At 40.7% G+C, this 27148-nt stretch overlaps 1 protein-coding gene across 2 annotated transcripts in view; it reads left to right on the forward strand.

Annotated features, from left to right (window-relative positions):
- Positions 1-27148, forward strand: part of CDH11 (cadherin 11) — a 148392-nt gene that overhangs the window by 91187 nt on the left and 30057 nt on the right. For both annotated transcript variants that reach the window (XM_007198049.3, XM_007198052.2), the window contains 6 exons: positions 5225-5622; positions 10252-10546; positions 13776-13895; positions 15879-16046; positions 19338-19525; positions 25839-26092. In XM_007198049.3, coding sequence (XP_007198111.1) covers positions 5395-5622; positions 10252-10546; positions 13776-13895; positions 15879-16046; positions 19338-19525; positions 25839-26092 — 1253 coding nt within the window. In that variant the 5' untranslated portion in view covers positions 5225-5394. The remainder of the gene's footprint in view (positions 1-5224; positions 5623-10251; positions 10547-13775; positions 13896-15878; positions 16047-19337; positions 19526-25838; positions 26093-27148) is intronic.

Below are 27148 nucleotides of genomic sequence, written 5' to 3' on the forward strand. Positions count from 1 at the left end.
GCATTTCCAAATAATAATAATAATAATCTTTCTGAACACATCTTTTTTAACCTATACATATAGAAATTCTGAAACAGGGTGTTTGAAAATAAAAAGCAAAGACTTACTTTTGTGTACTAGTGCTGTTCAAGGACCTGGTTGTACTGTGTTGTTGATGAACTGCTATAATCACTTCCTGTTCCTCTTCACTTTGATCCTTGCTATAAAATGCTTTATCTTCCTCTTTCTAGTTTGGTTTAATATTTTAGTTACAGTATTACCCCCCACCACAGTGCCACCAAAACTTAAATTATTTTCATCATTAGACTATTATGATATGTCTTATGATATGTGTCCATATTTGATCTTCAGCCTTCTCTTAGAGAGGCAATATCACATGGGATTATAGGGGATAACAATGCAGGTCTTGGAACCAAGCATCCAGTGTTCATATCTCAGCTCCTCCACTTGCTGGCTCTGTAACTATGAGCAAGTTACTTAATCTTGCTATGCCTCAGACTACTTATCTGTAAAATGGGGATAACAATAATACTATTGTGCAGAGTTATTGTGAAAATTTACGACATAACTCATTGAAAGCGCTTAGAAGAATGTTAGGCAGACAATAACACTGGACAAATGTTTACTGTTATTAACATTTTCATCATAGTCATATTATGAGTATATACTAGGTTCTCATACTGGTCTACTGCACATGGCATCTAGGTTACTGTTTTTATCACAGTGTCCATATCGTCTCCTTATGAATCTCAGAAACCAACAAGTGGTGATAGCTGGTATTGCTCAGTGGTTAAGGACACAGACTCTAGAGGCAAACGTCATGGGCTCAGATTCAGCGCTACGATTTATCTGAAGCATAACTTTGCACAAGTTGCTTAATCTATCCAGGCCTCAGTTTCCATCCTTTAAAATAAGAATATTCACAGTACCTATTCATAACTTTGTTATAGAAATTAATGGATGAGTTACTATTTGTAAGGTTTTTAGAGCAATAGCTAGAAAAAGCTTTTGCTAAGTAAATTTTCATTCTGAAATTGAATTAAAAAATAATGTCTTAAAATTCGTCTTAACATACCTGAGATTAACCATTAAAATAGCTTTATATAGTACATACAGCCATATAAGCACTTATAAATAATGGTTTCAAGGAATTACTTTTAAAAGCAAGTTGATTTTGCTATTCTTTCCAACAGAAGAAAATAGATAATTTCACCTTTTAAACAAAGGGTGAAATTTATTGTTTATTGGTCATGTGGAAACTCTTAAATTCATTAGTATCAAGCTAGAATTTTTCTTCTGTAAAGGAAAAAGAAAGTTGTCATCTAGTTTCAACACGTTTAGTGTCAGAAATAATTGTGCTTTACAGCAAAATGGCAGCCAGAAGAAAGAGGTGCAGAAATATCAACTTTAATTAAACCCTTTCTTTCAAATACACTTCACAGTTTATATGCAAGAATAATTTATCACCGTGTAAATGAACACTTAATAATTGGCATGGTGTAAAATGGGCAGAGATCTTGTTGCACCATATGCTTTTTCTTTTCTATTTCTTCTTCTTGAGATTCTATGGTGGCAATATCAAGTTTGAACTTGAAGTATGGGGTTCAAATCATACATTCAGCTTTTATTGGTGTCCTGCTTTGAGCTCAGGCATTGGCCATCTAATTGTGAATAAGATATCATCCCAGCCATTAAGAGGAAACCAGTATAGTAAGGAGATGGTGTATAATCAGAAGCGCCCCCAAGATATCTCACCCCAACTCCAAACAAGAACATGAACCTGGAAACCACTTGTAGAAAATGTCACCCAATGGCTCCACTTTACAGGGAATGAGGCAGAGCCACTGCTCTCGGAGCTGAGGGAGGACCCACCACCAGCTAAGTGGCAGATTCTTACTCATATCTTTGGCTTTTTGACGTAAATGCAGGTATCTTCCTATGGCTTCACATTGCCTCAGTGTAGGATCAAACTCCTTCTGGTCCCTCCCTGTGCTCTTTCCATGCAGTCAGTTTGCCTTGTAAGAAACAGCATTTGATGTAGTATTGATATGCCTGAGTCTCAGGGTGAAGCTGTTAAGTGAGGACACTGCCTTCTGAATCTTTCTCTCTCTTCCACACAGCCTTTTACATATCCCAGAGTCTGTCTACAACAAACACTAAACTCCCTATTCCCTGCAAAGGGTCTTGCATAAAACATCATAAAATGGTCTTGAGGACAGTGATGGACACCTGAAATGAATGCACATCTGTGGCCTCCCCAGATAACAGTTTGCCATATTACAAAGGAGCAGAAAGACTCGGGTTGATGAAATCAAAGAGCCTCAGAAGAAAGGGGTTCTGCACCAGCAAATTAGAATGCCACCAGTTCCCTTATTTTTGAGACCTCTAAGGCCAGAGGGCTGTGGTACCTCCACATAACTCTTATTCCTCAATTCCTGTCTTAGAGAAAGCACCTCACCCCTGTCTTTTGGGCATCTCCACCTGCAAGGCAAGAGTACTTCCTTCTGCTGAGTGAGGGCTGCATGCTTGGACTGTGGTGCTCTAGAAAGAGAGGAAGAGACCCAGTGTGTGCCCAGTTCCCTCTCTGTCTTCAGCCCTGCATGTGTGTACCAATTCTTGTCATCCCTATTGTTCAGATGAGACTGAGGAGGCTAAGAGTGCCTGACTGACATGTCGAAGCCACCCTGATTGAAATATATAGACGTGGTATTCCAATTCAGCTTTACCTGACCTCCAAATCTAGGTACATTTCACTCTGCCAAGATGCATTCTCTCTCTTTCCTATTCCCCTCCCCCCACATCTAACCACTTCATCCAAATCAAATAGCAAAGAATTAGGTGATGGTTTTTATTCCTACAACACTCAAGAATCGCACCAATTTCACTGGTACAGCCACTATGGAGAACAGTATGGAAGTTCCTTAAAAAACTAAAAATAGAGTTACCATATGATCTTGCAATCCTACTCCTGGGCATATATCCCGAGAAAACCATAATTCGAAAAGATACAAGCACCCCAATGTTCACTGCAGCACTATTTACAATAGCCAAGACATGGAAGCAACCTAAATGTTCATCAACGGAGGAATAAATAAAGAAGATGTGAGATATATATATAAGAACCAAAGTGCTAGAGAGAGGACTGGAGTGACTATAGGTGAGAAACCACAAGAGGCATGGAAAGGCATTAGCAGCTCATATATATATATATATATATATATATATATATATAATGGAATACTACTCAGCCATAAAAAAGAATAAAATAATGCCATTTGCAGCAACATGCAGCAGCATGGATGGACTTCGAGATTATCATACTAAGTGAAGTAAACCAGACAGAGAAAGAAAAACATCATATGATATTGCTTATATGTGGAATCTACAAAAAAATGATACAAATGAACTTATTTATAAAACAGAAATAGACCCACAGACACAGAAAACAAACTTAGAGTTAGCAAAAGGGAAATGGGGTGGGGGAGATAAATTAGGATTAACATATACACACTACTATACATAAAATAGATAACCAGCAAGGACCTACTGTATAGCACAGGGGATGATAATCAATATTTTGTAATAGCCTATAAGGGAAAATAATCTGAAAAAGAATATATATATATATGTATATATAAACCTATATATACACACACACACATATAACTGAATCACTTTGCCATACACCTGAAACTAACACAACATTATAAATCAACTATACCTCTCAATTAAAAAAAAAAAAAAAGAATCTCACCAGTTTCATTTAGACCCACTGGTGTTGAAATGAAGTGTCATCCTCCATGCCCAGCAACTTTCTGAGAGTCCCTCCCGTTGGGGATGGGGGTGGTAGTGAGGACAGTCTGGTTCCGGGAACTAGGGGTCCGACTTGTTTCTGAGAGGTGCTCCAAGGGGAGAGGATGACTGCCCAGAAGAAGGTGTAGGATCCTAAGATAGGAGAATGAGCTTTGGAAGTTCCTTAGGGGAGAATTAAGTTTCCAGCACCAGAAAAACAAAGTCCCGTGAAGAAGCCCAGAAACCTGAGGCAGGAGTTAAGGACCAGACAGAAGAACCAGAGTGCTGGAGAGAGGACTGGAGTGACTGTAGGTGAGAAACCACAAGAGGCATGGAAAGGCGTTAGCACTCATCTTTACTATCGATGAGTAGCTGAGTCATGGCTGGGTGCCAGGAACAAGACCTTTGGACCAGCTGGTGGGGATGCTGTTTTATTTTGCTTTTCCTTGTTGGAGAGAGCTTATAAAGTATCCTTGGAAAGACTGTCAGGTTAAGGTAGGATCGTCAGGTTCTTGGGTGGACACTGGACCGGACAAGAGCAAATCTTGCTTACTGAATTGACACTATATTGATCCAACAATGGGAATTTGACCCATTATTTCACAGACAAATGTTTTAGTGGCCATCAGTGACCATCTTAGGGTCTGCCCCGACCTCCCATATCTAGAAGGATTCATTGTGGGCTTCCTCCTTTCTTATACCATTCAGTAAGCCGAACAGTCTTGGGACGTGCTGTGCTTGTGACCAGCTCTGGGCTTTGGGGCACGCTGTTCCTTCTACCTGGACATCCCATCCATTCCCTTCTTATCACAGTAACTCATCTGATGGTTGTGCCCATCCATCCCATCCTCCAGGAAGTCCTCCTTAACGGTCCCCACTCTCTGCCGTCTCCATCCTCAACCCCCATCAGTTATGTGTTCCTCTCCTGGCCGCCCATAATGCCCTAAGTTTCCCTATTACGAAAACATACCCAAGCACAGTTATGATCATAATAATAACAGATAAATATGAAGCGTTTACTGTATAGCAGGCCTTGTGCTAAGAGACTTAGGGGTATTACCCGTGTATCTTGCAGTGAGTTCGATTCGCGAGCCCATTTCATAAATGAGCAAGCTGAGCTCAGTGTTGGCTTACCCCAAACCCAGAGCTAGAAAATGGTAAAACTGACACTCAGACCTGGGCAGCTGGATTCCACAGCGCACACGTTTTATCCTTATATCGACCTTGAGGGGTTTCTTCGTGTATGTGTTTATCTTACCCACCGCGTGGTAAACGGCCAGAGAGCAGGGACTATTTCTCACTGGCGTCTGCAGCCTCAGTACCCAGAACAAAGCCCTAACAGGGTCCAAAGTGTGTCAGTGTTTACAGAATGGAATTGAAATGAAGTGGGGATGGAGCCTGCGACTAGTCTGACCTTTCTATCTCCCTGCAGAGGCCGACCGGGGAAGTGGGCAGCCCTGACGTGATGTGCTCAGCGAGGAGAAACATTCCAGTCCGAGAGAGCTCGGCGTGACGCGTGGCAGGCCACCACTGGCCAGGCCGCAGCACAGTCGCTGGAAGGGGTGACAGCCGCGTTCTCCTGTGCCTACCACGTAACCAAAAATGAAGGAGAACTACTGTTTACAAGCCGCGCTGCTGTGCCTGGGCATGCTGTGCCATAGCCAGGCCTTCGCCACGGAGCGTAGGAGCCACCTGCGACCCTCGTTCCACGGGCACCACGAGAAGGGCAAGGAGGGCCAGGTGCTGCAGCGCTCCAAGAGAGGCTGGGTCTGGAACCAGTTCTTCGTGATAGAGGAGTACACCGGGCCTGACCCCGTGCTCGTGGGCAGGGTAAGGCTGCTGTCACTCCACATTTATTTCTCACTCTCCACCATCCCTGTACTAGGGTATGGTCAGAACAAAAATATAGGAGGGAAAATAATAATGGTCTGGCCATCAGTAAAAACCGCAAAATCATTGTTCATACATCCTTCTAGCCTTTTTTTTTTTTTTTTTAGTTCATAGACTTATCCATGTTAAGAACACTTCAGTTTTCCACTTGATGTTATGCCCTTAAAACTCTGTTTTTTAATGGTTACACAGTAGTCTACTGAATAGAAATGATGATTATTTATTTAACCATTCTCCAACTGGGGGCATTTCCCCTACCACATCCAAACCCCAGCTTGGATGCCACCGTTTGTGTTCTTATGATGCTCTGGACTCTTTTCATCATAGCTTTCCTTCCTGTAGTACACGTGTCTATGTATTCATCTATCTCCCTCACTGGACCCTGAGCTACTTTCCATCAGGAACAGCGTCATTTGTGTATCCCCAGGTCCTGTACCAAAGTCCAGCTTTGGGGACGCCTCTGTGAATATTTGACAAGATGAATGGATGTGTCATAAGAATGGGTGGAATTTTATCCACTTTGGCTTAGGGATGGCGAAACCCATTTCAGAAGGCTTGAGAGTCTTAGTACTACTGAGAAATCCTGCATTCTCTGTGTACCCCCTCCAAAAAGTGCAAGGGTAGAGAGTTCAAAATATGTTTGAGGGAGCTCCCTGGTGGTCTAGTGGTTAGGATTCGGCACTTGCACTGAGGAGGCCCGGGTTCAATCCCTGGTCGGGGAACTGAGATCCTGCAAGCTGCACAGCACAGCCAAAATTAAAAAACAAAAACAAACAAAATATGTTTGAAAAACTGTCTGGGGCTTCCCTGGTGGCACAGTGGTTGAGAATCTGCCTGCCAATGCAAGGGACTCGGGTTCGAGCCCTGGTCTGGGAGGATCCCACATGCCGTGGAGCAACTGGGCCTGTGAGCCACAACTACTGAGCCTGCGCGTCCGGAGCCTGTGCTCCGCAATGAGAGGCTGCAACAGTGAGAGGGCCGCACATCGCCATGAAGAGTGGCCCCCACTCGCCACAACTAGAGAAAGCCCTCGCACAGAAACGAAGACCCAACACAGCCAAAAATAAATTAATTAATTAATTAATTTAAAAAAAACTGACTGTCTGCTATATCAATTATGGTAAAACATACAGCCATCTTTTAGAGGACACTGACATGAACTGCGAGGAGATAGGTGTTCACACACATAAGAACATAAAGCCTGTTATGGGAAGGTACAGAGTGAGGCAAATGGTAAACTAGGGTAAAATAGTCCTTGGTCTCAAAGAGTTCAGGGACTAGTGGAAAAGAGACACTTACCTAAGCAATTAAAAAACTAAAACAAGAAGCAGAATAATAAAGAAATTCACTAGCAATTCAATCTACATGGTAAAGTTTGGGAGGGATGAAGGGCAGTTTCATGGAGACAATGGTAACAACTTGTGACCTGAAGGATGAGTAAGAGTTATCCTGTGAAGGGGGAAAGGGACAAGAGCAGATTTGTGGGATGATCATTTCTGAGCCTCATAGATTCCAATGAAGTTATCTTAGTTGCTGCTTAACTTGAGAAGAGCATTCCATATTTATGGAAGTGACATCTTCGGAGGAGGTTCATATTAGTGTCTCAATACTATTGTTAAGGGATGGAAAAGTGCCTTTTTGAAGAGATGTACTAGAGCAATTTCATCATTTATATCCAAAATGGAAAGATTACACCCAAAGTAGAAGTATCCTTGAGGAATGGAGCACAGGGAAACAACTGGCACATAGAATTCCTTCCATCAAGGAGATGGGCTGTGTGCCCAGAGAGGAAGAAGAGACTTGAGCCACAGCAGGAGCTGTGTGGCTTGAACAATGTGGAGAGCTGTGCGTGAACTGTTCTGAGAAAACAGAACATCTGCCACGGGGACTTTCTCAGTGGGGAGCAGGGTGTGTATTAGGGTGGGGAGTGCAGAAGAGACAGGACCTAGAGGGCCGTTTCAGCATCTCTGTGGAGCAAGCAGGTGTCATGCCTCCTAAAAGGCAGCAGATGGAAGAGGATGGAAAATCTAGACACATGAAAGTGAGCCTGATGTCGGATTGGATGGGGGTAAAAAGAAATAAAGTGGTTGGATCGTATGGAACTTCCTTTTGAGACAATGCTGATCTGTAGTTCCCCATGAATAGGAGGATTAGACTAGGTGACTTGTTCCCTAAAAACCTTTGATTTGATGACATTCAAGGTTGCGTGATTTAAGATGCTCTCAAAAAGTGGAATTTGGCAAACCATGGACTTCTGGATTTCCTGCAGGAAGCACAGTCTGCATCATGCTGTGCTCTGCAGAGGGGATGCCATCAGTCTTGGGAGTTAGGAATTGGCTGTGTCCACCTCAGCAACTGATCCCTTGATAGCACTGAATGGTTTGCCAAACTGCTTTTTGTGTTGAAACTAATAAATATCATTGTTGGTTGTATGGATCATCTTTGTTGGAGAGGGAAAAAAAGGAATTTATATCCAACTTTGAACTCTGAAAACAAGATAAAAATAATGAGCAGTATATTTAAATTTTTTTCAGTTATTTGGTTGATCATGAAATTTGTTTAATTCCCAAGAGTCTTGCCAAATTCATATGTAATATATGAAGGTCCCTAGAAACATTCCTTGTCTAAACACTCCCATTAAAGTAAGTGTTGCATTGATTTCCTTGTTGCGCATTCACGTGGCTGAGCCCCTGACTTTTGCCAGGTCTGAGGCAGGGAAAACAAATGAACATAAACTATTATTGGGGGTTAGGTGGGGAGCCAGAGGAATGGGGGCAGGGATCCTGCCCTCACCGTGGAAACTTGTATGAAGACTGGGGCAATTTGGGTCATCCTTTTTAGCTTCATATATTCAAATAGCTTTGTATATTACTCGCAAACTTCCTTATTCATAAGAAATGTGTAGTCATAATTTCATGACAGCACATAGCTTGTTATGAGTAACAAGTTCTGAAGGAAAGTATGCTTTTTTTCTTTTCCTGAGAAGCACTATAGACTAAAATCAACATGTAATTTGTACCTACAGGTATCCCCCAGAGCTGAAATGTTTGGTGTTTCACTGAGGCACTGTAAATCAGTTAGATATTTTGGGGGAAATTGAAACAATACAAAAAATTTTTAAAAGCAATGTGTTCAATCCTGCTTTGTGATTCTGGACAAGCTTTCTAGGTCTTGGTTTCATAATAATAATAATTAAAATTGCATTAATAATATTAAAACAGAATTATAATAAATAATAAGATAATAATTATAAGTAGTAAGCATTATTATATTTCAATGTCATTTGAATAAAGCTTTTTAGTTTATACTAGGTTTTCTTACGTAGTAGGTAGAACCAAGGGCTTTTTATCCACTTGGCTACTCTTGAAGCCTATAAGAATGGTGAAAGTAATGCTTATCTTTTCCCACAAAGGGTAAAATGAGGGCAGAGGAACTCATCAAGATGATAGCTGCAGAAATTGAGGTTGGAAAACAAGGTACAATAAAGAGTTTATTGCTACAGGAAAATTGGATGTGGTCTTTGGGGGGGAGTTCCATGTTACAAAACACAGAGCAGAGTCAAGGCAGAAGGCACAGGTGGGTAGTTAGGAGACCTGGATGACTTCCTGGCCCTGCCAACTGTGGATTTAGGCAAGTTCCATCATTTCTCTGGGCTTTGTCAACAGAGGGGAAATTCCCAAGGATATACAGTCTTTCTATGTCTAAGAGCTGCATCACCCCACCCCACCCACCCCATGCTTATGATGGGAATGGGGGCTTGTGCAGGCAGCTTCCATCCTCAGCTCCTCATACTTCCTGTGCCACACAGCAGGTCTTCCAGAAAGTCTGATCAATGGATTGTTTGAGGTAACAAAAGCCTGGTGTCCTTTGGAATCTTAGTGTCCTTTGGAAGAGGACTGAAATTATAATAACATCCATACAATTGATGAGGTCGATTTATATGTACCAGTGTGGAAGGGTCCTCTGAATTTATTGTGGTAGGAAAGCAGAGGTGAAGAGTCGTATGTGCACTATGCACTTTATTGTGTAAAAATAAACCAAAGCACGTGTATCTGTATAGATATTCTTGCATATGCATAGAATATGTCTTAGAGGATTCACAAGAAACTGGTCATAAGAGCTGTCTCTGAGCAGGGAAAAAGAAGGAATGGGAATCAGAACTTATAAGATTTACTTATTGCACAAATGTGTGTTTTTTATTTTCTATAGTATGTGCATATTTCTTTCAAAATAACTGAACTAACGTATATTATATATACTTTGTATGTGTGCATATGTAATGGGAGAGGGGGAGGGAGAGCATGAAGCTTAAAATTTAAAAATGTTTGGACCCTGGCTTCACTGCTCCCCAGCTGTGTGACCTTGGCCAAGACAATTATCTTCTCTAAGATTACATTTCTTCATTTGTAAAATGGGGTGAGAACATCTCCCTCTCAGTGTGTGTGTGTGTGTGTGTGTGTGTGTGTGTGTGTGTGTGCATAAACAGTGTATTGTCTCAACAGCATGTGTGTCTCTACCTCCCCAGTGCATCCGTCCTGGAATTACAAATCTTAATTTCTCTTTTCCTAGCTTCATTCCGATATTGACTCTGGTGATGGGAACATTAAATACATTCTCTCAGGTGAAGGAGCCGGAACCATTTTTGTGATTGATGACAAATCAGGGAACATTCATGCTACCAAGACATTGGACCGAGAGGAGAGAGCCCAGTACACGCTGATGGCTCAGGCGGTGGACAGGGACACCAACCGGCCCCTGGAGCCGCCATCAGAATTTATCGTCAAGGTCCAGGACATTAATGACAACCCTCCCGAGTTCTTACACGAGACCTATCACGCCAACGTGCCCGAGAGGTCCAACGTGGGTACGTAAGGGCAGGGGAGGGCGGACCCACTCCACCTGCAGGCCTGGTGTCTCTGTGGGTGGGCAGGCTGGTGCCTATTCTCCCAAATCGGGAAGTAGAATGTATGCTGTATCTTCTATGGCAGAATAACAAACAAAAAAATTTCATATATGTAGCTGAAGTTTCAAATATTTTAAATTGCCCTGAGGTTTTAAACTCTAAGCTTACAAAATATGAGGAGGTGTGGAAGAGTAGGAAAAACGTAATCAAATCCATGTCATCCTGGCCCTTGTGCTTATTAACCTTGTGACTGGGAATCAGTTGCATCTGTTCTCTTAGCCTGAGTTTCTCCTCTGTAAAATGGGGATAAAAGTTTCTAGTCATGCAGGATTAGATATAATATACATCTGGTCGCTAGTGCTAGTTGGTGTTCAATAAGTAATGGCAATATTTGTACCATGTAGGCACCATGCTAATTAATGATTTACATGCAGTATTGCATTTAATCTTTGCAGTGACTCATCTTTGCAATGAGGCAGGTCCTATTTGACATATTTTGCAGATGGGAAACCCAAGCTAGAAACAGGTTAATTAATTTATTCAAGGTCATCTGAGCTATTAAGTCAATCCAGAATATACACCTAACCATGACACTGTGTCATCATCTGTTAGGATAATTCAGAAGAAGCTATGTCTTTTATCATGCATAAAGACACATTACATTGTTAGAGGACAATTCTGTGAAAGATTTATTCAACTAGCTACCTTCTCCTGGCAATAACCTTTGTTTGGCTTTATAGAATGCATGTAGTTGTGGTCTTTTGAGAAGCATGCCTCATATTAAGAAGGATTTGTTTTTCACACAGTGATCAGAGCTGTACTAATCAGGGAGTGAGTATGGTTATGTGAATCAGAGATTTAAAGTTCCCATGAGGGCTTCCCTGGTGGCGCAGTGGTTGAGAATCCGCCTGCCAATGTCGGGGACACGGGTTTGAGCCCTGGTCGGGGAAGATCCCACATGCCGCGGAGCAACTAAGCCCGTGCGCCACAACTACTGAGCCTGTGCTCTAGAGCCCGCGAGCCACAACTACTGAGCCCACGTGCCACAGCTAGTGAAGCCCGTGCGCCTAGAGCCTGTGCTCTACAACAAGAGAAGCCACCGCAATGAGAAGCCTGCACACCACAATGAAGAGTAGCCCCCACTCGCCGCCAACTAGAGAAAGCCCGTGCACAGCAACGAAGACCCAATGCAACCAAAAATAAATAAATAAATTTAAAAAATAATAATAAAATAAAGTTCCCATGAATGTAAGGATCATCAGGGCCATTTTACAGATGAGAAAACTAAGCACCAAGATTGGGAATCAGTTTGCTCAAGAGTGTTAGCTACAGAAGTGACTCTACAACTCTAAGCTCCTTCCATTCTGCATATAGAACTTTTGATGCTAAAAAAAATTGTCCCCTTCTTCTCCTCCAGCTAAAGTCAAACCCTTCTCATACTTTGTGAAAACCCAGCTGAGCCTTTTCTGCCTTCTTCTCTTCCCTTTGCCCTGCCCAATTCTTTAGTTTCTCAGTATTCACCTGGGGACTTTAATGAGAAGTAGCAGACATCAAATAAATCAGTAAATAGGGGACAGCATTGTCCGCAGCTGAGCCAGGGGACAAAGGCCAGCTATCAAACATGATGCTCGAGGGCAATTTTCATTGATCCCACCTCTTGGGGCAGCTTGGTGCTTAAGGAGTAACATCAGACTTTGCATCGTGGCCTATGAGAGTAGAGTCTGCTGCCAGACAGTACTGGGTTGGAATCATGGCCGTGCCTCTGACCAGCCAGGTCAACCCAGACAACATCTTACATCTTTCTCAGTTTTTGTTTCGTTATCTATACAATGAGGATAATGTAAACTCTAACGAGAGTTAAACAACATAGATGTAAAATACAAAGAGTTGTAATGAACTTAGTGGATTCCTCGAAGCAAATTAAGCATAAAAAATAATACTTTCCCTAGCTCTACCATGAAGGTAGAGAATAGAGCTTATTAACTCCCTTATAAATCTCCACTACTTAGAATAGTGCCTAGTTATGTGGGAAGAGCTCAGAAAAAAGTTGTTTGTACGAAATAATGAATTACAGAAAAAAAAAGTGAGATTTATTTTTATGCCATGTGAAAATCACTGACAGCCTTGTAAATTAAAGGGTTGTCAGAGGCTGTGTAAATGGGCTCCCTTGCCTTTCACATAGAACCTGGTCCCTCTGCTGAAACTGTCTCGGAAAGAACTTGGGTTTGGTTGTTTGCTGGGTAGACTCCTGACTCTGGCAATAACCCACTCTGAAAAATAGGTTGCAAAACTTCCTACCTGTCATACTAAGTACCTCACAAGCACAGTGAATGTAAAAACACCCAGCAGAGGGGCAGAATACATGGAACATGCCCCAAACAATGCCTGGCACAGAGGAATTCTATAATAACCAGCTCTCTCCCTTGAGCATCTCCCCTGCCCCATTCTGAAGCCCAGCATTTCATGCCCTCAGATACTTGTGACCATCAAGGAACAGAGGTTTTTTTCTAGGAAAAACAGAATCCCATCTTCCTTCAATTCCCTGGTTTCCTTCCATTGTGACCCACAAATGCTTGCCTTAGGTCTCACCAGATGTCTACTGGTGGTTTGTGTTATATGACTACCAGACCTGTTAGAGGTGGGAAGATGCAATTTTCATGCCAGTAGGGAACAACATTCTGTACAATATTTATAGCCATCAATTAATTAAAATGTAGTATTAGCAGCCATTTTATTACATGCAAACAACAATAAAACGATGTATTTATTGCTCTGCTACAGATGGAAGACTGCACTCTGTCCTTTCATGAAAAGCAATTCATCATTAATTATCCTTTATTATACTCTTTGGGAAGATTTTTATTTAATTATTTGATATACTGAACATTCCAGTTGCATGGGTCTTAGAATGTTTTTGCAATAATGTTCATATTATTATTTTAACTACTAAGTATAGCAGGATGCACTATGAATATAGAAAGTTCATTTTTAAGCTATGGGAATTAAACCAAAAGGAAAGGAGAGAGGGAGGGAGGGAGGTTATTTTTGCATCTCAATCCCGGAAAATGAAAGCATGTTGAATAATTTTGGGGCTCTCCTCAGTTTTTAATCTTAAGATAAAACTTTGCAAACTAGAATATAATTTGAAAAGCTGAGGGACTGTTGCTAATGACTGTATTTCACTTTTAAGGAACGTCAGTAATCCAGGTGACAGCTTCAGACGCAGATGACCCCACCTATGGAAACAGTGCCAAGTTAGTGTACAGTATCCTGGAAGGACAGCCCTACTTTTCAGTAGAAGCACAGACAGGTACCGTGGAATGGCATTGCGATTTGCGACACATTGTGAATAAGGAGTCCAGGCCTGCTCACTAAAACTTATTTGAGCCTTAGTTTTCTAAAATATAAAAAGGGCCACCTAACAAGACTATTGTGAGGATCAGACACTGTGCATGTGCCTGGCCTAAGGGGAGCATCCAGTGAACCGTACTTGAATAAGGAGTCCAGGCCTGCTCACTAAAACCTATTTGAGTCTTAGGTTTCTAAAATATAAAAAGGGCCACCTAACAAGACTATTGTGAGGATTAGATACTGTCTGTATTGCACCATGTCACAGTAATAAATATAGTCTTAGATGCAACTTTTCTCTTAAAACCATATCTTAAAATTCAACTTAAACTTAAGAATTTATCTTAAAATATGTTTTATCATAAAATTCAACTGTGGATCCAAATTAAGAGACCACAGGACTTGAAGACTGGTATGAAAACTGGCAGCTCTCAAAGCCAGGGCTGGGGATGGTGGGGCTGGGAACTGATGCTCACGTGTGTCTGGGAGGAGGCATATCCCCAGCCTCCTCCACTGTGCTTAGATTCCCAGCGGGCGTTAGCATCCAAGAAGGAGGCTCTGCAAATTCCGTACAGAAAACAAATAGCAAACCGAAAGTGAACAAACACAAACAACCAAAACCCATGCCAAAATGTTTCACTCCATTTGTACCAAATTTGATCCTAGGATTCTTTTATCAGAATAAACACTAAAGTCCTGTGAAACTGCTAGTCCACGATATTACGCCCCAAACTCATTTCTTTCTTCCACAACATACCCCCATGTGTTTGAAAGATGTTTACAAACAATCCGCTTTTATTATTATACTTAAAATTTATCAAATATATATGTTTATATATATATACATAGCCTGCCAATCAGATACTTTGCCCACTTATTGAATATAATTTCCACTTACCTATGTAATCATTTATTTGTAGCCTCTTTGCTTCAGATCACAAATTATGGGGCTACTTGCTATCATTTCATCAAAGGCATTTACCAGTTAATTTTGCCAATTAATTTTCAGATTAACCAAGGATAAATGTGGGATTTTATATGGATTTTTGAGATGTTAAAATTGCTGGAAGGACTCCAGTTGCAACTTTCGTGTCTCAGGGACTCATAGTTAAGAACCACCAATTTGAACCTACCAAATTATTTAACAGACAAGAGAAACGAGGCTCAGTGAGTTCAAGGATGTTGCTGAGAAACATACAAACGTCAGGGTCAGAAAAGGATAAGGGCTTAAAGCTTCCACAGCACTCTCTTATATTTCCAATATAAATGTTACCGTATCTAGAGACAGAGAAAGCTTGAATATGTTCCCAAAAGATTTAAGTGAGCATGGTTTCCACACCAATAATGTGCTAATATCCAGAGATGATGTAGAATTCAATTATTAATGTATCATTGTTTCCAGTGATAGCAGATAGTAGACAGTAAGTGTTTGTATAAGCATTGTATATATTTTTAACCCATTTGGTATACACTTAAAAAAAATTAATATTAACATTTTAATATATCACCTTCTACTTTTAACTTAATATGGACCATAGAAATGTTTCTAAGAATTGCATGCAGGCATAGATAGTCAAAAGATTCTGCTGGCAGTCCAAAAGCACGGGTTTATGTTACTGATGTTCATGCAGTGTGTCCTCAAATATATCAGTCTTTAGGATCTTTAAGTGTCACACCTGAGAAGGATGAGGTATTACTTGCATTTACAGTACAACATATAAAACATAAACTTTTAATGCTATATTAATAATTATGACAATTTGCTAGAAAATATATCTATATGATGCTCCAGGTATGGCTACTTGTGATGATAATTACCATGTTGGAGTGACTCTTCTGTGAGGGCAGGTGCTGTTCTATTCATCTTTGCTTCCCCTGTGCCTAGACCTTCTTTGTTATAATGTTACCAATGAATATCTGTGATGTTCCCTGCTCACCTGTCCAGGTATCATCAGAACAGCCCTTCCCAACATGGACAGGGAAGCTAAGGAGGAGTACCACGTGGTGATCCAGGCCAAGGACATGGGTGGACACATGGGCGGACTCTCAGGGACAACCAAAGTGACGATCACACTGACTGATGTCAATGACAACCCACCAAAGTTTCCACAGAGTAAGTAGGTGGGCTTGGCTTTCACTTTCCAGTGGTGCCACAGCCAACTCTTCTCTGACACATTCCTGCTGTACTCAACTTTCCAGAAGAAATCTAGAAAAATGGAGGCTCTTTATATCATTCTTGCAAAAAACAAGACAACAAAAAACTTAAGTGGAGGAGAGGTAGTGGGAGAAAGTGGAGACATAAAATGTTCTGCAGCCCTGGGAACATTTTGCTAGGTGCTCATGGTGTGATGTAGTAATTAATTAACCTTTCTCTGTCTCAGTGTTCTCATTTCTAACCTGGATATGTAATAGTACCTGAATCAGTTATCTATTGCTACCTAACAAACTGCCCCAAATCTTGTGGTTTAAAACAATTATAATCGTTTATTTTTGTCATGAGTCTGCAATTTGGGCAAAACCTGAAGGAAGCAGCTTGTTTCTGTTTCCATAGCATCAACTGGCACAGTTTGGGGCTGGAAGATCTACTTCCAAGACGGCTCAGTCACATGGCTGGCAAGTTAATGTTGGCTGTTGGTTCCCCTTCATATCAACCTCAAAGGAGTGGCTTGGATAGGTTCTAAAAGTGAGGCGAGCCCCAAGGACACCAAGCAGAAACTGTATTGCCTATTGTGACCTAGCTTCAGAAATCACATAGCATCATTTCTACTATAGTCATAAGACTGCCCAAATGTAAGTGGAGTTCTTGTAGACCCCACCTTTCAAGGGAAGGACCGTTAAAGTCGCGTTGAAAGAAAAGCATGTGGGCTTGGAGATACTGTTTGGACTATTTTTGCAAAATACAGTCTTCCACAGGGCTCAATTAACAGGATGTCGTTAGAACTAAATGAGCTAGTGTAAAATCTCACAATGTTATCTGGCATAAGTTGTCAACAAATGTTAGACATTATTATCAATATTATCTAGGGGATTATGGCCTTTCTACAAAATTGATAGGCTTGCAGCAGGAAACAAAAGAAAAAATGATTTGAAAGGTCATTATTAATAATCATAATTAAAATGACTACCATCCTTTAGTGAGTAGTTACTACTATTACAGATCTCTATGAGAGCCTCCATTTTACAGATAAAACTGAGTTCCATGAAGGGTGCAGTAACTTGCCCGAAGGATACGGCAAAGCCAGATTTTGTACACAGATCTGTTATGTGTACGTTATAGTATAGACAGAGGTACAGTGTGATCGTAGTGATGCTGCTGCTGCTAGTTCTCGGGGAGTTCACCATGAAAGTGTCTGCTTCATTGACGAGGAGGGCAGCTGGTAGAAGACTGTGAGTTTATTGCCAGAGAGATGGCACTTTGTATAAATGAGAGAACAGGGAAGGCCACCAAGTATGGCCCCAGGAAGGCACCATGCATGGTCACTCAAAGGAATCCAAAGACAACAATCTATGCAAGGGAGACATTGAGATAGAGGATTACAAGGCAACAGCCAGTTCTCATAAAGTCACCGCAGAGATGAAGACTGCCCTGCCCGGTCAGCCACAAGGTTCAGCATCCCCAGTAAGCTTAAGCCTCACGGAGCGCTCTAAGAAACTGCGTGCTCCATTATCCACTCTAAAGCTGGCTGGTATGCTGGATGGAAAAGGCCATGCAGGACTATTAGCAGGTAGTGATTAATGCCCCTGCTCACATACAATCATAGAGTAAAGTTACGTCACTACTGTGAAGATACCAGTTTTACAGCTATGAACTTGACGAAGACTTAGAGAAAATCAACTGGGAGTAGGTTTTTCTAAATCTTCATGTAAATTGGTAATTATCTGCAGAGGCTCCCACCTCCCACTTGTCCTTTACCATGGAGGGCATGGTGTGTTTAAGTTAAATATGGATCTGAACTGAAAGTATTCACAGCCAAACAATAGATTGGGTTGGCCAAAAAGTTCATTCAGGTTTTTCTAAAAGATGTTATGGAAAAACCCAAACAAACTTTCTGGCCAACCCAACAGATAAATGTAGGCAGAGTATTAGAACTGATAAAATTCACGTAAGGGGAAACTAAAGCTTAAAGAGCTTAAGTAACTTGCCCAAGACTACTTGGCTTGAAAGTGGTAGAGGCCAGGTTTCCAACCCTTGCTTCTCTACGTTGTTTCGCAGAGAATATTTTTGAATTGTGATAATGCAAATAAGATTATCTCAAATCTCACTTCTCTACTGAAAACCTTTCAGTGGCTTCCCACCAAGTTTAAAGAAAACCTGAAGTCTTTTCCATCTCCTGCAATGCCCTTTGTGCACAGTTGGGCCCCAGCCTCCCTATATACCCTTACCAGAAGGCTGCAATCACACTTGTGGTCTTGCTGTTCTGTATGTATTCACTGTGTTCCCACTTCAGGGTTTTTGCAATTTGCTGCTTGCTTTGTTTATAATTTTTATCCCCAGGTATTCACATGATTTGTCTGGCCCAGTCCTTTCAGGGGACATTCACACACACTCACATGAACAAACACACTCACACACAACATACATTTATACACAGTCACACTTACACTCTTTCATTATCCTCTGTCCCTCACTGCACTTTATTTTTCTCCTTCTTAGCAATGATATCAGCGTATGTATACATTTGGGGTTTTTTTCTCTTTAGAATGAGGAAAGAATCTTGACTCTTTCATTTACTACTGAGTCACCAAAGGCTAGGACAGTGCCTAGCATATATTAGGTTCCTGATACATATTAAACAAATCTATATGGAAATGTCACACTATGAGAAGCTTTTCAATATAAGGTATCAGTTAATCAAATGGTGAAGGAGGTAAAGTAAGAAGAAAGTCAGATATACAGCTGGAAGGATCATGACCATGAAGGATACAACTTGCATTTGATTTTAAAATAAATATGGAGCTACGGAAGGCTTTTAAACAGGGAAGGGTGTTCTTTTTCTGGGCACCTGGCAGTGCCATATGTGAGCCTTAGAATTAACTTACGGACCATTCCAAAGACATAAAAAGAAGTTTTGATTTTTTTGAATGTGTGAAGATATACATGGCCCTCCATGAGTTCCTGATGGGAAATGTAACTGGGCATTGTTTTCCTTTCTCACATGTGACAGGTGACCCCACCCTACCACCCTGGACCCTGATATTGTTTCATCATCCTTTGCAGAAAACATTTCTTTGACAAGCAAGCCATGTGGGATCTTCCTCCCATCCATTCACTTCTTTCATGTTTTCAATCAATAGAAAGTTCAATGTCAAACCCTTTGAGAAATGTATTGAGATTCAATGAAATCTAAAGTCTTACAGCTGCCAAATAAAAGGGAAAATAAAAATAGATGTCTTCTTCTTCTAGGCGTATACCAGATGTCTGTGTCAGAAGCAGCTGTCCCCGGGGAGGAAGTGGGACGAGTGAAGGCTAAAGACCCAGACATTGGAGAAAATGGCTTAGTCACATACAATATTGTTGATGGAGATGGGATGGAATTGTTTGAAATCACAACGGACTATGAAACACAGGAGGGCGTGGTGAAACTGAAAAAGGTGAGTTAGGGTGAGGAATCAGATACGGCAGTGGTGTGGCCTGCCTTGCCGAGGCACCGCTGCTGGAAACAGGGAGTTGAAGGCTAAAGAAAGGAGAATATGGACAACTGAGGGCTGGACCTGACTTTGCAGTTGAGCTCTGAGCTTTGGGGAGATAACAGAACTGTATTCCAGAGGAAGCTGGCAGAAGGGGCCGATGATGCCTGCCTGAGTTTGATGGTTAGTTTTTGAATGATTTGGGGAGTATAGTCAATAATAATGTAATATCTTGGTCTGGTGACAGATGACAACTAGACTTAACATTTTGAAATATATAGAAATATCAAATCACTATGTTGTGCACCAGGAACTAAGATGGTATTGTAGGTCAATTATACTTCAAAAACAAGCAAACAAATAGACTCATGGAAAAAGAGACCAGATGTGTGGTTGTCAGAAGTGGGGGGGTAGGGGGAGGGGAAGTTGGATGAAGGGGGTCAAAAGGCACAGACTTCCAGTTATAAGATAAATAAGTCCTAGGGATGCAATGTACACTGTGATTCATATAATTAACACTGCTGTATGTTATACATGAAAGTTGTTCAGAGAGTGAATCCTTAGAGATCTCATCAAAAGGAAATTCCTTTTCTTTTTCTTTTGTATCTATATGAGATGATGGCAGTTCACTAAACTTAGTGTGGTAATAATTTCCTGATGTATGAAAGTCAAATTTTTATGCTATACACCTTAAACTTAGACAGTGTTGTATGTAAATTTTACCTCAATAAACTGGGAAAAAAAAGGGGGGAGTGATAATACCTGCCCTGAGATTGCTGGTTAGTTCTTATATGACTTGGCACAGTTTCCCCATGGAAAGAAAGATAGCTAGATAAATCTAGATTTTGGAGAGACAGCCCTGAGCATACAAGAAGTTCCCTCTTTAGCTCTGCCAAGCTGAGTCTGTTAATATAGACTCTTTGGAACTTTTCTTATCTCAAACATCCAAGGTCCATTACATTGCTGGGCCTTCTATGAAACTTAAACCAATCCTCTGCTTGATTTTCCCTCAAAACTGAACCTGAGAAGCAATAATAATGGGCCTTCCCTCATAGTCAGCTAAATTGTTGCTAAAAATGTGTCCCTGAGATTAATTCACTACAAAACTGAGATTATTGCTTGTTCTTGTTTTGTTTAAAAAAATCTAACATTTACTCAATTCTAAATATTGGCCAAAGCCTGAGCCTCTTATAAGCATTCATTTATCTTACATGATAAAAATCATATAAAGTAGATGTTATTATCCCAGTCAGCAATGATACCTCAGTTTAATTGTGAGGAGATTGGGGCTCAGACAGATTAAATAATTTGACCCTGTTGTAATCACACAGCAATTTAAAGACATGGAATTCAAACTTAGTGTATTCTAGAACATCTTCCCACTCAAGACGTTTTGCAAATAGATGGACCGGAAAGGGGTTATAGAAGAGAGCCAGATTTGATTCACTTTCAGGTAAAGAAGCAGTTACAGTATATTCTAAAATGGTTTTACCCCTGATTTACCACTTGAGAAATCAACACTTCTCCATCATCAAAGTATATGGAGTATTAAATCTGAATTGGATGATGGAATTACCTTGGTTTTAATCAAGTATTCATTTTCAACTTGGTTTTGTAACATGAATATTAAGCTCCTTGGTGTGATGGAAAAGATTGGCCTGGAACACTGATAAAAAAAATTAATTTGAAGAATCAATGAAGAGGCCAGTAGCTGGAGAGGAGGCAAGGGTGGGGCCGAGGGAGATGCCTGGGAGGAACCTTTCAGTAGGGAGAGCAAGGAGAGAGGTGTTCTAGGAAGCCAACTGTTCACAACATAAGGAAGCATTGTTGGGTTTGGGGGAAATATGAGGGGACCCAAACAAAGAGAAAGTAGAAGTGACTGTCATAAAAGAATATGGAAGTCGGGGTGAACTCTGGATACTTGGAAAAGTCAACATTAGTGATGATGAATGGTGTAGCCACAGAAGCCTAATCACCAGTCACAAGGGGCTGGAGCAATCACTTCTTCTGGTTTCTCCTCTGGAAAAGTAGCTGTGTGACTATGTGTAGCACAGAGCTGTCAACTGGCTTTGTTAATTAACATTTCTATCCCTCCTGCTTGCCACTGACATATAAGCAGTGACATCAGCGATTCCTGCCTCCCATCCTTTGCTGTTCAAGTAACTGGGTAGTTGGTTATGCTTAGGTTGTCACCTGTTTTCAATGTATTCAAGGTATAAACACACACTGTGTCTCTAAAATCTGAAACATGTAAATCACCCCATGGAACTAACACATCGCACATGAGCTCTCTGCATATGATTAATTTGCACATTTTCCCCCAATTCAATGTGTTTCTTCCGGGCAAAGGAATAATCTTCTATAAAGCACTGATGTTTAGGTTTAAAACAGAGTAAGATGTTCTTTAATTTGTAAAAGAACGTTTGCTTAAGCTTATAACACAATGTTCCAACTGTCCAGCAGGAAAAAAATATTGAGAGGTGAATTTAATAGAGTAAAATGATGGATCCTTATAGAAATCATTATATATATGATTTAATAATATAAAAACATATAGAGAGATCCGTGAAAATATTTTTGTCTTTTAAAAATATTTTTTAATATAGTTTTTTCACTCATTCCTTAATTCATTCAACCTTTTTCTACCAAGAGTTATTGAGTTATTATTATTTGTCAGGCACACCCTTTGTGAGAGGCTGGACATCTAAAACTGAAGAAACAGAGTCCTGGTCACAAGAAGATCACAATTTAACAGGACAGTTAAAAGCGAAAAGACAATTAACATAGAGGGGGTTTTCCCAGCCTTGACACTATTAACATTTCAGGACAGAGAATTCTTTGCTGTAGGGGCAGGGCTGTGCATTGTATGGTGATTAGCAACATTCCTGGCCTCTCCTCACCAGATGTCAGTAAGCACACATCCAGCCCCACCAGTTGTGATACTAAAAATACTAAAAATAGCTCTAGCTCTAAACATACCTGGGGTGAGGTACAGCAAAATCACTCCCCAGCTGAGAAGCAACTGTGATAAAGTATGATAAGATCTGTGACTATGGGTCATGAATGACTGCTTACAGGGGGCAGTTCTAGAGCTGAGCCTTCATAGATGAATAGGAAATTACCAGATAGATAAGGAGAGGAAGGTCAGAGAAAATGAGCTCACGAAGGACTGGTGTTGAGGGAAATAGGACACAGTTAAGAAACTTGAATAAGTTCATTCTTGAGGGTTTTGAGATGGATACAGTGGGACCAGTTGAAGAAATCTTGTTGGAATTCAAGGGAGGAATTACAAAGACCTGAAGAAGGCAAAAGAGGTAGAGGTGAAGAATTCAAGAGTTATTTAGGCGCTAGAGTCATTCATTTATTGAATAGCTTAGAAAGCAATAAATATTTCTTGAGTACTCTGTGTCAGACACAGTAGGTGTCAGGATTATAATGGTGCATGAGAGAGAGAAGCTGCCTTCAGGATATTGAGACAATCTCTGTGTGCTTAGCAAAATAAAGATGAGACTTGTAGGTGGCTTGGTAGACTTGGGGAGGAAAATCCAATCGTGCAGCACCTTTGACCGAGTGGGACTCCAATTATCACTGAGAGATCCCGGCACAGTTTCTGAGGTATTTACTTTCAAACAAATAAACTGCTTGTAAAGCAGTGTGAGAGCAGCATTAGAAGGCATTTTAAATATTTTTAAAATAATAATTTTAATAAAGCCACTCTTATGCCTGATTATTTCTTTATGTTCTCTGTCCACATGTAGATAGATGTGATGTGTAACACGTAACACAGTTGCAGTCATAGGTGATCGGATTTGTTAACTTAATGGCACAACATAAGCATTTTACGTGCTGCTATATAATATACATAATTATTTTTAATGACTACGTAACATCCCATCCTATTGATGGACCATGATTTCCTTAATAAAATCTCACAGTTGGATTTGGTGTTTTGTGTGTATGTTTCCCATGATTAAATATAAGCCCTCTATGATATCTAAACGTCATGCATTTTTGAATATTGTTTGTTTGGGTTTTCTGTTGAATTAATCCCCCAGGGAGAATTTTTAGAGGTGGGATTAGTAAACTCAGGGGTATTGAGATTTTTATGGCTTAAGTAGTATGTTGCCTCATTTAGCTTTATTTCAACTACTCATAACATGGATATAAAGGTTCACATGGGAAACTACCTTAAATCCCTTTTGGAAGGAGGCAGGGAATAAATTGTAGGCAGATGCTTAAATGTTGTCCATCCATCAACTCTGCTTCCCATTCAGTCACAATGATTGGTACATGTGATCACTTGGTACGGTCATTACTGGGCATTGGGGAGGCAAAGATCAGCAAAGATCAACAAGACTCAGTAGAGTCCTTTGGGATGCTCCTCACCTAGCTGGGGTGGGGGATGAGGGACTGCAGATGGGCAACTAAGGGGCCACACAAATCTGTCTGGGGGAGATGGGGAGGACTTCACAAGCCTGGAATGAGCACCAGAAGACAGTAAAATCTCACCAAACTAGGAAAGGGCATCCCAGACAAACACTTGCAAAGATCTGGGGAGCTTCGCTTGAGATTCAAAAAGTATCAGTCAAACTGCAGCATGACTATACTGGCTTCAACAACAACAAGGCTTTCCAGTGGAAACAATGCTCTGGGTCCTTAGGTATATGTCTAAACCAAGTTCAAAACTTTCTGTTCTGGGAGAATCAACAGGCTATCTGAGATCAGAAAATTTCTTCTTACCTGGTCTCAGAATATCATATTCATGTTTTAATTTTGTCTAATAATAGCAGAGATTTTTGAGGAATTGCAGCAGTCTCATACCTTCAGCCTATAAATATCATTTCTTTCTGCTGCTCAGTAACCCAGTGAAGGACAAAGATGCTGCTGAGTCCGGAATGACGGAGCAGCTGGTGACAGATTTTGCTTCAGGAAAAGGGAGTGTTCTCTGACTCTGGGGAGATGGGGGTGGAAAAATGATGGAAAAAGTGTCAAGGGTGTTGAATGCGTTTAACCTTCCTGAAACTGGAATCATCCTCAGTTTAGAGTGCTGGAGAATTAGGCTAGGACTAAGCCCTATGATTATATGCCCATTCAAAATAATACCAGGCAGATGATGACAACATGGCAGGCAGATGCTAGCCTTAAAAGACCCAACACATGTGGGAGTTCAGTATCATCCAGAGAGCTAATTAGAAAGTTCTGTTTCCTAGGCAGGAAAGCTTGTTTCTCTTCCATAATTTTACTTTTCACCCTTTACTGATTGATTCACAGAACCTTGTCTCCTTCAGATTTAGGGAGTGCTTACCATCAATTTCTTAAAAATGACAGCCATTCAAATGCTGCTTCTTAATATTTTTTCACGTCTGTGTAAAATCTATATTGTTTATAATTGTTTTTCTTTAAATGGACTTTTTTTACATACATGTATTCTTTTAACAGGGAAGTATTCACACTGTACTATATCACTTGCCATAAGTAGGAGGTAACCTAAAAATGAATGCAGTCAAAACAAAACGATGTCATTACATTCTAGCTAGAGAGTTATATCATAGTCTCTTGAAAGGGAGATCAGGAAGCATAACAGGTATGTTAAAAGTTAGCAGTATACTGAGCTGTCCTTGACGTGTTTGGGAATGGAAGAATTGGAAAAGGAATAATAAGATCAGTAATTAGGATAATGTCATTCAAAAAACCCACCCACGCAAAATTACCCATAAACCACCTTAAGTCAGTGTATGGGCCACTGCTGGTAAGGGTCCCAGACTTTGAGAAATGCTACATGGTCAGAAACTTTAAAAATGAGACTATCAATATGATTAAGCCAGAAGTGTGTATGTGTGGAGGGGAGCAGTCATCTAACAAGACATTGCTTTTTTCTTTGCCTGAAATTCATTGACTATTTTTATCACCAAGATTCTTAGTACTTTTCAGAATGGGCTATAACATTTATTTTTATAATGTCTTAATTCCTTTCCTTAAATGATTTTAGTGACTGAATTGGGCAGCCTTAGTGTGTTCATAGAATGTGGTTCACTTTCGATGATGTGGTCCTTCTGTGTCTGTCATGCTCCTAGAATTACCCATTAAGCACATTCCAAGTTTCAGCAATTGATTTGTCTGATTTTCTAACCAAATGGCTCAGGTAATTGGATATTGAATAAACACTGATTTTCTCTCTTTGAACAACTATTCATGGTGCCCTATAGAACAATCAGGTTTTTCTTTTCCATTATTCTTTCAAGGAATTGGTTGTCAATCTTCTCTTCTTTCTTGCCAGCCTGTAGATTTTGAAACCAAAAGAGCATACAGCTTGAAGGTAGAGGCAGCCAACGTGCACATCGACCCAAAGTTCATCAGCAATGGGCCTTTCAAAGACACCGTGACGGTCAAGATTGCAGTGGAAGATGCTGATGAGCCCCCCATGTTCTTGGCCCCGAGTTATATCCATGAAGTCCAAGAAAATGCAGCTGCTGGCACTGTGGTGGGGAGAGTGCATGCCAAAGACCCTGATGCTGCCAATAGCCCGATAAGGTACAGAGAGATTTATTTTTAAATCCTGGATGGGGAATTCCGGAGGCAAGAGGTCTTAGGAAATCCCTATAGGAACCAGGTCCTTCAGTCTCAAAAAGGGTCCAAGATATCATTCAATGTAAACAAGATGAAGACTTAGAAGACATGAGTTCTACTCCACCTCTGCACCAACTCTTTGGATAGACTTGTTCAAGCTCCAAAATTTCTGGAGCAGATTTCCCGATGTATACTAGGTGATGTAAACCTTAGCTTTGCCTGTCTCAGAGAACTGTGGTGAAGTATAAATAATGATTGTGAAATAATAACAGTAATTCTAATTTATTGAACACCTTCCTATGCTCCAGTTACTGTACTAGGGGTGTCAGATATATAATCCAATTTATCCCCTCAATGTTATTTTCTAGGAATTATTATCTCTTAAATTAAGAGGAAATTGGGGCTCTGCAGGGCAAAGTGACTTAACCAAAGAGACACAGACAGTGAACAGGAGGCTCAGAAGGCAAGCTTTGTCTATCTATCTAACTGCTGAGCACTTTGAAGAGATAACAAAGTGCCCCTCAAATTTAGGATGCTTTTATTATCACAAATATACTTTTGTGACTTAGACAAGAAAGCTAGAAAAGCCATTTAGAACCTTGTCTCCCTCACTCCCCAACCTGAGCTAATGACCAAGGAGATTGACGATGAAGATGAGAGGGTGATGAGAAAGAGGCTGAGAAGGAGGCTTGAGTCACAGATTCAAGGCATGTCCATATAGGGCAGAAATGTAAAGTTGGCTGAAACCTGCCCTGGACTGGATTCTAGCAGGTGTTTGTTTTTCCATGGCCACTCCCCTAATTCCCTTCTTGCCTAGATTCCTTCCTCTGCCTCCTCATGGTCCCCCTGCCCCCAATCTCCCACCTACCTTTCCGTCATCCTGTAGCCAGACTGAGTGTTTTAAAATGCACATCCAAACATCACATCATACTTCAGTTAAACAGCAACAACGACAAAAAAAAATCATTGATCAAATTGTTTCCCATTGTCCCCTACTCCAAAATAGTCTCAATTCTCTTA

This window comes from Balaenoptera acutorostrata, chromosome 19 (genome assembly GCF_949987535.1).
Source record: "Balaenoptera acutorostrata chromosome 19, mBalAcu1.1, whole genome shotgun sequence".
NCBI classification, from domain to species: domain Eukaryota; kingdom Metazoa; phylum Chordata; class Mammalia; order Artiodactyla; family Balaenopteridae; genus Balaenoptera; species Balaenoptera acutorostrata.